The 12,324-nt window shown below is 39.8% G+C and overlaps 1 protein-coding gene across 1 annotated transcript in view; it reads right to left on the minus strand.

Moving 5' to 3' along the window:
- The window catches only part of agps (alkylglycerone phosphate synthase), a 43,866-nt gene extending 37,004 nt beyond the window's left edge, over positions 1-6,862 (minus strand). The window contains exon 1 of the mRNA XM_082176138.1: positions 6,638-6,862. Coding sequence (XP_082032264.1) covers positions 6,638-6,798 — 161 coding nt within the window. The 5' untranslated portion in view covers positions 6,799-6,862. The remainder of the gene's footprint in view (positions 1-6,637) is intronic.
- Positions 6,863-12,324: the final 5,462 nt, after the last annotated feature.

Below are 12,324 nucleotides of genomic sequence, written 5' to 3' on the forward strand. Positions count from 1 at the left end.
GTCAACAAGAAGTGACGTCATCCAGCATCGCTTAGAGCACCTTTACGTTTTTCAGGTGGGTCTAACAGTATCAGGTAAGAAATAAAGAAACTGAACAAAGTAATCAAATGTAAAATAACACCATATAGTCTTAATTGTATAAATTATTTTTACAATTAAAGTTACAAAAGTTTGATTTGACAAAAGTTTGACGAAAGTGATTTTCTCTTTGTCTTTTGTTGTTTGATTAACATTAATGACACAGACGACAGCAGGTTTATTAGGCTGCTGTCGCTTTAAGAGTGAATGCACAGATCCAATATACTGATACACATGTATCTGCTTTCCCAACTCGCTTAAGACATAGACATAACCACTGTGTTTAGGTGAATACTCGCCAAGAGGGGCATTTAGACATCATTTTGTGTGTATCTGGCCAGTTAAGCTAAAAAAAACTAAATTTGGCACTCGTGATGTGTTTGAGAGGAGGCTTTATGTGTGCGCACTTTGAGTACATTATGGTTTGAAACATCCCCCCACGTCACATTCTCCTTAAGTTAAGAAACCTCTTAGTTATAGTTGTGAGGATATCATCACGAAGAGTTTTCTTAACCCGAGGGCCTTCTTGCAACAGGCTCCATGTGTCTAGGTAAGGCTCAGGTCCCAAAGACCAATCACTCAGAAAAATAACCGCACACCTCTCCTGTCTTTTCTCGAACCATAAGCATGATCAATAGTAATTGTAAAGATTGCACAGCACTAACTAAAGCACACGTTCCTTCCTCCAGGATTGAGCACAGCTGTGATCTCTAGAGCGGTGAGCCTGCTGCGAGACTCACACTAAACACACGCTGTTCGTGCACACATGAGTGGCTGATCAGAGGAGGGAACCTTCTGGATCTTCTGACAAACAGCCCCTCAAACTCTCAATACAGACACTGAACACTTCTCTACAGCAAAGCAGACAAAAATGTGACCACTCCAGACAGACCTGACAAGAAGACGGAAACAGAGACGAACAGAGAGACGTCATCTGAATCAGCTGAAGTAGAATCGTTTCACTGGAATACCATGGGGAAAACTGCCATTTATACCGCCATACAGATCATTTGTCGTCATCTCGCAATTTTTGGATAATTTGGGTAATTTTGTTGCAATAACTTACGTTCAGCAGATTTTATTTGAATAATTTAACTACACTTACAAAAAAAGACAAGTAAACAGTCAGTCGTAAAATAAGAACAAATAAACAAATTGCAAACGATAGCACAAATAAATGCAATGGAATAAAGAGACAAATGAAATAAACATGACTAGTTTTTCAGGTGGGTCTAACGGTAGAATTCAGCTAGAACATTTTACAGAAAGGAAAGCAGTCAAATGTAAAATAAATTAAACATACTTCACTGTATAAATTAAATACAGATTAATGCTTACAATTAGAGTAACAGCAGCAGGTTTATGAGGCTGCTGTCACTTTAAGAGCTTAAAGGGATACTCCACTTTAAAATGAAAATTCTATCATCATATACTCACCCTCATGTTGTCTCAAACCTGTATGAATTTCTTTCTTCTGCTGAACAGAAAGGAAGATATTTAGAGTCTCATTGACTTCCATAGTAGGAAAAAAGATATACTATGGAAGTCAATGAGACCAGAAACTGTCTGGTTACTGACATTCTTCTAAATATCTTCCTTTCTGTTCAGCAGAAGAAAGAAATTCATACAGGTTTGAGACAACATGAGGATGAGTATATGATGACAGAATTTTCATTTTAAAGTGGAGTATCCCTTTAAGCACGGATCCAATATACTGATACACAACATGCTTTTCCTCTCAACTATTTATGTTCCAAAACTGACTGCATTTACCAGAATACAAGACGGCATTTCGACATAATTGTGTGTGTATTCGACAGTTTAAGTGCAATTAGCCACGAATAAAAGTCAATTTGGTCGTCGCGAGCTGTTTGAGAGGCGGCTTTATGTGCGCGGCACTTATATAAATTAGTGCGTTCACTTTTGTTGTGAACGCGAAACCTGTGATAATGACTAAAATTATGTGCGATACAGGTACTATTCAACTGGAGCAAAGAGTGACAGGAGGAGGGTGAGTGTCAATTCACCGTCGGAGAGAAGAAAGAGAGTTAGAACGCAGAGCTGGTATCGGTGTATCTATACTGCTGAAAATGAGTACTGGAACCGTTTCAGATATTTCAGTAGATACATATCGAAATATCGATATTTTTTGTCAACACTAGCGGATTCTAATAATAGACACTAACAAACCCTAAATATACCCTCAATGACCCACAAAAACATTCAGCCTATGTATTTTCACTCCTGCAGACATAGTTATACAGTGTGTGACAAGTGGAAGGAACCAGTCTCATTTTATAAATTACACAGGAAAAATTATTTTAGGGATTTTTCAGGCATATTGAAATTGAACTAAAAGACAAGCTAGATTGATTCATCATAATGCACTAAGACAAAAGCTCTCAAACAAAGCAACTTTCTTTGAATATGACAAACTTGGCTTGAATGAACCTTGGCTAATTCTACTGCAGTACTGCCCTGTTAGCAAATGGGACCAAAAATGTAAAAAAAACAAAGAAACTATGTGATCTTTCTTGATGAAGGTTACATTTGAGTAACTCTTCATCTGGCACACACTACCAAGAGGAAATACTGTAAAACCCTGCAGTATAATGCCTGGCATGATAAGATAAAAGAATGCTGAAAAGCAAAGCTTTTGACCACTGGCAACAATCTCTACATCTACCATTTCTCTTTGACAACAAACATTCAAACACATCCAGAAATTCCAGCAGTATCTTATCAAGGAACTGCACTGGGTATACAGAGCTTTGGGATAAAAGTGAGGCCTATTGTTCCTAAGTGTTTCTTTCCACACGTCTGGGAATGTCGCACATATGTTGACCAGGAGAAGTAAAGTTAGGACCTGTCCCAATACACACACTTGCAGTCTAGGCCTCTTGAGAGTGTGTGTGTGTACACGACGTGTGCAAGACTGACCCAGGTCTGAAAGATGCCAAAGCTCAAAACACACTAAATCCATCTCTAATACCACTTCAGAGAGTTTCCATTACCCTTCGAATTACACAAATTGAAACTGAAAATTGAAAATACACATTGAAAATGGAAACACGTCAATTTCGCAAAAACTTCCATGTATCGCAAACAAGTTTTTACGCTCGCATGAGGTGGTTTTCAGGCCTTCAATCCTTCAATTAAAAATAATGTCTAGTGCGGTGGCTGGGATATATGTAAACCTACCAACAACACGTTCCATGATTTTTGGATTGACTTATCACGAGAGGAAAATAAATGACGTATTAGGTGCATAAAATGGTTAATGGAAACACCATAATTTTGTAATCGACATTTAGAAAAGATCACAAAAGTATTGCACAAATCTGTAAAGGAAATGCGGCTACTGATATTTGAGGGCTAAAGGCCCCGATATATAGCCTGACAAGTCAGACCCACATCAGGATGTTGGGTCTGGGAACACACCATCGTCAGGGCTCAATCCGAGGGGCGGGATAAACGGCTGTCTTTCAAATTCCCTCTGCATGCAATAGGATAGCGCTACAACCAACCAGAGCGTTCTCCCACCAGCGGAGCTAGTTGATAGATTAACTTTTGCCGTATCCGGTCGGCAAAACTCCGAACACATCTTCCTTTTTTAAGACTTAAGTGCTGTTCTTCGTTCTTTTCTCAAAGAAAAGCTTAACTCCCAAGTCCTCCAGAGTCGTGGCCAAGGCCGATTCGAGAGACCGCTGTTCGCCAGCAGCAGCCATCTTTGTTTTCAAGTAGCAGGGAACCGTTAGCCAGGAAATCCAGACCTAAATCTGAAAGATTAATGGTCTGGCGTCGACTAATGAAAATCGTCCAGCTCGAGAGGCGGCACCAAGACATTTGAAAATCTCACTGCACGCAACTGGATAACACTACGACCAATCACAACAATAAACCCCATACGCTTAGCTACCAGTGGAGCTAACTGGGAGATTAGACTCTTACCGTATCCGGTCGGCAAAACAGCAAAAACGTCCTTCTTGCAAAGGAACGATTCGAGCGGCGTCTTCTGTTCCTGTTTTAGATAAAAAGCCAAGTCTAACTCGTTTCATTGTAGCGGCCAAAGCCGTTTCAAACAACTGGTATTCATCCATAGCCATCTTGCAATGTTTACTAATGACTTCGACGTCACAGCGGTGTCGTCATCTTGCCTCTGGCCCGCCTATAACAGATAACCCGATGTGATTGGTGCAGATCGAGGGGCATATTTAATGAGCATCATTACTCGACACCAGAGTAACTCGCTGAGTAAATTCAACTTGTGCTCTCGCGAGAACTCTGCTGGATTACCAGGGTAGGGAACCGTTGCAACTGTGCCGTCATTATGTTAAGCCCGCCCACTGACTCTACACACGATGTGATTGGCCTGACTAGAGTTTGGTTTTTCCAGCTCACAAGCCAACGGAGAGTTGCTAGATGACACTGGCTGCAAAATAAAATTTGCTGCCGCTAGGGTGCGTCTAGATTTCTAGACTACCCGATATACAGAGTTCCACACAAACTCTAGTGCGGTTCGACTGAAATATGAACACAACACGGACCAAAGAAAAATACTTTTTTTTTTTTTTTTTAAACAGGACGTGATGTCACAAGATGCGACTCTTAAAGGACAGAATGCTTAAGCATACCCGGTTCACACCAAGAGACCAAAATTTGAAGTTTATTTTAAAGTGCAAGTACTGTAAATAAAGCATTGTAAAAACAACATGCTGTAAGTGTGTCCCATTGAGTAATCAAAAGTTCGACACACACACACTTGTGTTCCTTCATGCCCACTTTAACACTTGGGCCAAATACAGGAAACAGGTCATGTAGGTAGAGAAGTGTTCCAGCGCAAAGACCACAACTGTGATTCATACTGAGAAGTTCAGTCTTGTACAGTTCTGTACTAGAAGTGGCCAAACTGCCTGAGAAAACAGCATGACACTGACAGCACGGCCAAAAACAATCTACATACTAAAATCTCTCAGCTGTGTCTCAGTAGGTCAAAGGTTTCTTCACCTCGTGTCCCGCACTAGATGGCAGCAAAGTCCCATTAGCGAACACAAAGTCAGGCCACCCCGGCCCTCATCCAATCACAGCACAGCTTTGCAATGATTACTTTTGACAGACAAAATTCAACTCGTGGGGAGATCACCTCATATTTACATTCACAAGGACCAATGATCTATCCACTAACTTACAAGAGGAAAGTGATAACGGCTGACATGGATATAACAACCTTAGAGAAAGAAAAGCAAAAAATCAAATCAGAACAGCAGCACTCTAGAAAGATAATTAGTCTATATAATGCCATAAAGAGCTTCAGGCCAGAGCTGTTGAGAGGCAGAACATACAGAAATAACCAACGCCCTTTTTGTTTATAGAAGCATCATCATCACTTGCAATGAAAGCACATGCCTGAACACTCAGGAAACAAGGAGATATCAATCTTTACAGACTCAAGGTCTCACAAACCTAGACCTTCAGCACACAGCGACTTCCAGAATAAAGAAAAAAAACTTAAAGAGCACTATGTAATAGCTTTCATTAATGGGATAGTTGAACACAAAAGAAGATATTTTAAAGAATGTTGGTAACCAGAGAGTTGACGGCACGCATTGAGTAACATAGTAGGAAAAATGGGTGCCGTCAACTGTTTTGTAACCGACATTCTTCAAAATATCTTCTTTTGTGTTCAACAGAAGGAAGAATCTCATACAGGTTTGGAACAACATGAGGGCGAGTAAATGATGACAGAATTTTCATTTTTGGGTGAACTATCCCTTTAAGCACATACATTTTAAACAGAGGACTTAAATCATTTAAGAGTTGGAAATCAGTTAGAAAGATCACCATATATTCTCCACAGATCCTCTGAACACTCTAGGGGACCCTTGAACAACTCAGAAGCTATGAAGAGAGACCATTATCTTCATTAAAGATAGAGTTCACAAATCTGTAAAACCTTCATCTACTTATACCCTCATGTTGCACAACTTTTTTTTTTTTTTACTATACAGAAGATCACAAGCAATGAAAGTGGCTGTCAAGCCCCCAAAAAAGCACCAGGTCCAAATGACTCGTGCAACATATTACAATTATCTAATAGCTTTGCGTGAGGAACAGACCCAAATTTAACTGCAAATGCCCTGGTTCTTAAATCTCGTTTCCTTGAGGCTGAGTAGATGACGACAGGAATCATTTTTAGGTGACCTATAGCTTTAAGGGCTGAAGCGAGTTTATAATGGAGGAACCAGCAGTCCTGTGACAGCCAACGGTTTGCTCGCTGCGCGTGTAACCCCAATGATATGTGCAATGACCACAATGATTATGAAAACAAAAAATAATGAAAACTGAACATGTCCAGGTCTCGCGCGCCGCCGCACCCTCCTCCTCCTCCGGGATATGAATGGACACTTTGTTTCACTCCAGCTTTCACACACTGATACTATACAACGCCCGCTGCTGGATCCCTTCACGCGACTGCTCTTTCTTTACATGCAGCGTTTATTTGTGTGTGTGAACGGTGTGTGTGTGAGGAGCTGGACCCCACCGCACACATATACTGTACCTCCTCTTCGGCACCGGTGTCAGGCTGCTCGGGTCGGATCGCGACGCCTCGGCTTTGCACTCCTGCGCCGCGACGCTCGTGTTTCCATCTTCTGTGTGTTTCTGCAGATGTCCTGCGATGATTCGGAGTCTCTGCTGTGCGTTGCTGCTGTTTGACGCCATGCTGCTTCCGCGTTTGCTGTCAGAGGTCAGCGCGCGGCTGATGATGGAGGGATGAGGTGGAGATTACTCACTCACGCGTCCCGTCATGCACCGCGCTCCGCCTCCCTCCGAGCTGATCTTCCCTGACACTATACTTAAAGGGAACCTGTTACGCAAAATTATGTTTGATCATCAATGTGTGTCGGCAGTGTGTGTACATAACCACACTATAATGGTGAAAATCCACCCACTGCTTTTTTAATCCCCATAATAAATCATAAACAGTCTCAAAATAAGCCTCAAGATGTTATGCAATGTGACGTCACATTGGGGCATTTAATTTAAAATTCAACAATATTATTGATCTGCCTGCATTGACACCATTATATGAGAACTGTACTGAGCTGGACAATGACATCATGGTTTTGTAGTAGTTGGCAACATGTGTTTTTTCTATAAAGTTATGAATTTTTGTATCCATCTCGCTCTCATATATATATATATATATATATATATATATATATATATATATATATATATATATATATATATATATATATATATATACTGTTTATATATATATATATATATATATATATATACAGTATATATATATATATATATATATATATATATATATATACATACAGTATATATATATATAAATGAACTAAATTAATAACTTTTTTACAACAAAAATGAAACATCACTCAGCTTACTTAAGCTGGACAGTTACACTATTTTCTTCTGGAAACAAACTTTGTTGCATTATTTTCCAGTTATCTCTGTAAAGCTGCTTTGAAACAATCTGTATTGTTAAAAGCGCTTTAAAAATAAAGGTGACTTGACTTGACATTAGAACAGCTAGGTCCCGCCCACAACTGCTGACAGTCTCTGCCCTATTAGCTTAGCTCCTCCCCTCAGTGAGCTGCACACAGTCCGCCATGTTTATCTCCTCGCCAGAGCATTTAACAGCTGCATTCAAGTAAGAAATGTATTCTTATTAAATCTACTAAAGTTATTCAGTCAAGAGCAGTGAGTGTTTATCTGTTTTTCTTTGTTGTTTGATTCATATTGACAGTATATATAGCAGTAGGTACAGTATATTACGCTGCTGTCACGTTAATACACAGATCTAATATAAACATGAGATTTCTTTACTTGCTGTTTACTGACTGTGAACTTTGTGTGTTTTTGACAGTTTAAGCGCAATAAGATGTGAAGGAGAACTTAGTTTTATACTCACGGGACGTGTTGTCTGACAGGCTGTTTCTGTGCGCGGGATTCGGATGTGTGCGCTCAGAAAACCATATATCAGAAGTTTAGACTGATATGACTTTAAAACGCATGCAGATAATAAACTTTCATGATGATGAAGAACTGCAATGTCACGTGAGTGTGACTGATAGAGATGATAATCAAAACCAAACAGATGTTTTAGTTTTTATCAGAGTATCTGAGGCAGGAGCTGTACAGACTCCGCCCTCTTCTGGAAATCTGGGCGGGGAGAAGCAGCAGCTCATTTGCATTTAAAGATACATGCATGAAAACAGCATGTTTTTGCTTCAACTCAAAAATGGGCATTTACAACATGGTTTAATGAATTATCTGAGGGGTTTTGAGCTGAAACTTCACAGACACATTCTGGGGACACCAGAGACTTATATTACATATTGTAAAAATGGGCATAATAGGTCCCCTTTAAATCATGGAAAGTTTATTTATTAAATATAACTTTTTCAATGTCTTATCTCTTAGAATATTTTTTTCTCTCAAAAACCTACATTTGGCAGCATTTAAGTTAAAATCTTTGAACTGTGAATTTACCCAAATTGAAAATGAAAACTTTTCATACAGTTTGTTCTCAAGTGTTGAGAATGATAATTCTAATATAGCTAATATAACTTATAAAATTATATAATAATAATACTACGTCAAAATTATGAAATAACATAAACTGAGTCCTCTTCCAGATCTGAACAACATTTCCCTGGTTTTCAACATTGACAATAATCAGAGATATTGATTTATTTGAAGCAAATATTCCTTTAATTCCCCCCAAAAGTTATAATAGTTATAGTTATAAAATAGTTATAAAAGTTAATAGTACAAAATTACACTAAACAGAACTAAATTTGTTTTACTTGGCTTGTGTTAGAAATAATGAATTCCAACACGATAGTGCCTTTTTCTCTCCGTCCTTTTATTAGGTGTAATGAATGAATAAAACAAAAGAAAAGAAAGACCAGCGCCGGGAAGCTAGAGCTTTTAATAAAAACAAACCCACTTTGCCACATTTTTTTGTGTTCCATAAAGACTCATGCTTTGAAAATGCAGGTGTAAAAACCCCTAAATCATCAAACCATTTCAGCATTCTTCACATACTGTACACTCTTGGCTTTAAAGTCCCCCTGTGGTGAAAATCAAGATTTTAATGTTGTTTATATGTCTATGTGGTGTTTTTAATACGCTTTAAGACAAACCATGTGTAACTTCATAAGTCGACACCATTGCTGAGTATTTTCTCCTTAAAACTGCAGTGAACCAAAGACAGTCTCAAAAACACGCTTTGAAATCGCTGGTGTTTCTGACGTCACAAACTACCTTGTAACCAATCAGATCAATGTGTGATCGTCAACCAGTGGATCTCTGAGCTGAGCTGAGTGAGTGAGTGGAGGCGGGGCTCATTTGCATATTCATAGAACCACGCATACTAAATGAGGCAAGAGTTACTGTACATTCAAGCTCTTTTAAGACAATGGACATTTTTTTTCATGGAAAGAAAACGTTTACATATGTAATTTTGGATAAAATTACTGACCGCAGGGGGACTTTAAATAAAACCCCCCGGTTTCACAGACAAGGCTTATGCCTAGTGCCAGACTAAAATGCATTAGCATTTGCACTGACAGATCTTAAAATATATCAGTGCCATTGTTTTGTCTCAAGATTCACACCAGTAATCTTTTCTTCCAAGGCATGTTCTTAAAAGCTACTTAAATTAGATTAATATTTTGTAAATAAAGTGGTAAATTATGTTGCTGTTGTTTTTTCACAAACAAGCACTTGCGTTGCTTCATAAAACTGAGGTTAAACCACTGGAACCTCATGGATTACATTAATGATGTCTTTACTGCCTTACTGGGGCTTGAATGCGGTAGTTGCGTAGCTGGCAATGGAGGGACAGAAAGCTCTCGGATTTCATCAAAAAGATCTTCATTTTAGTTTCGAAGATGAACGGTCTTACGGGTTTGGAAGAACATGAGGGTGAGTAAATGATGACAACATTTTCATTTTTGGAATAAATATCCCTTTAAACGGACTGATTACGTGTGTGTGTGTGTGTGTGTGTGTGTGTGTGTGTGTGTGTGTGTGTGTGTGTGTGTGTGTGTGTGTGTGTGTGTGTGTGTGTGTGTGTGTGTGTGTGTGTGTGTGTGTGTGTGTGAGTGTGAGTGAGTGTGAGTGAGTGAGACTGCCTGCTGAACATTGGGTCGCAGGAATAAGGATCTGAAGTGCCGGTGTTTCGGCAACAAAAACCCGCCGAACTGATCCGAAACCAGCCCAATTTTTATCGACCCGCCCAAACCCATTTTTGCCCGCAAAATCAGTGCTTGAAGTGGGGGAAAAAAGGTGCCGGTACTCTCTTGCATTGGCAAGTAATCATGACATTTGAGATTTCTACAGTGAAAAACAAAACTTGGAGATATTGCTGGTACAACAACAATTTATTGATATTTATTAACAACATAAATGTATTTAAACAAGTCGTGTATGTGTGTGTGTGTGTGTGTGTGTGTGTGCGTGCGTGCATGCGTGCGTGTGTGTGTGTATAAAAACGGAACTCCAAGTCTGCAAGTCCAAAAATACATTTATGGTGAGATTACTACATTTTATTTAATTAAATGCATTTATAGTGAGATTATTATATTTTCATGTCATATTCTGTGTTAATTTTGACCACGAACCATGCGCTGTCACTTTAATTAAGCGCGTGCAGCACAGCAGAAATAGACTCGGTGTGGAAACGATCGTTGCACTGCTGTATACGCACCGCTCCTGGAACGCATTGCCGGACCGCATCCGCATGCAGTGTGAAAGCTCTAACCTGTTAATATGGGTGCGGGGAAAAAATACGCACTGCAAACGGAGTATATGAAACGGGCGTGACACTGACGCTTTTTCTGTCAGTGGTAGAGTACCGGCTACATGCGAGAAGTAGCGGTACGCAAGAAAAAGTGCAGGCACGCTTTGGAGTAAAATGCAGAAGTGCCGGTACTGCGTACCGGTGAGTACCGCCCCACTTCGAGCACTGCGCAAAATAGATTGCAAAACCGCCCAATCTGGCAACCCTGACAATGGAGGACTGTGTCCCACTCCCTCAGGGCGGGTCTATGCTCAAACTGCAGTGTCAATCAACAGTCGTGGGCGGGGCCTGTGAAATTCTACGTCACATTGCATAGAATCTTAGAACAGCTCATTCTGAGACAGTGCTTATGATTTATTGAGATTGTAAAAAAACACTGGGTGGATTTTTATCATTCTAGGGTGGTTTTGCTCACACACTGCCAACACACATTTATGTTCAAACACCATGTAAAAAGGAATTTTGCATAATAGGTGCCCTTTAAAAACTCATCTTTGATCACCAAAACGACATATGTAAACGTTTTTGTGTGTGTGTGTGTGTGTGTGTGTGTGTGTGTGTGTGTGTGTGTGTGTGTGTGTGTGTGTGTGTGTGTGTGTGTTTGTGTGTGAAAAAATGTCTTCATGCCTTAAAATTGATTATAATGCTACAGCCTTGCTTCCTGTAGTAACCACGGTGCTATGAATATGCTAATTAGCCCCGCCTCAACTCACACCTGCTCACAGTTCCACTCGGCAACAATACAGATTGTTTCAAAGCAGCTTTACAGAGATAACTGGAAAATAATGCAAAAACAGTTTGTTTTCAGAAGAAAATAGTGTAACAGTCCAGATTAAAGGACAAGTTCGGTATTTTACACTTAAAGCCCTGTTTACAGATCGTATCTGATGAAATAGAACGGTTAAGATTAAAATTTGGACACATGCTGCTGTCCCGAGAATTTTAGGTTTATTTCGCTTCTCCCCCCCCCACCCCCACCCCCACAATGGTTGTCTAAATGCACTGGAAGATTCCGTCCTAAAAACACATTAAACTTTCGTTTACAAAGACGTGAAACTCACCGAGTGGTCAGGGGTGTTCACTGATATGTTCCCTCAAAAATCGCTGAAAAAGATGCATTCCAACAGGTTTTATCGTGGTTTTTGTCCAACTCCATTGACTTAATAGGACGTGCTGTGAGACCGCAGCACCTTTACGGTATTACTCCGCCGCTTCTTCTTCTGCTTCTTCTGTGTATTCAATGAAATGCCCGTGGTTTGCTTGCAATTGGCAAAGGTGCATTATCGCCACCAACTGGGCTGGAGTGTCTATTATTCAAGCTCTCAACGGAAGAATCACGGGTGTGACGCGTTTGGCAAAATAGGTCCACAAAAGCGGAATAAACCTAAAATTCTCGGGACAGC

This window comes from Leuciscus leuciscus (genome assembly GCF_965113295.1).
Source record: "Leuciscus leuciscus genome assembly, chromosome: 7".
NCBI lineage: Eukaryota > Metazoa > Chordata > Actinopteri > Cypriniformes > Leuciscidae > Leuciscus > Leuciscus leuciscus.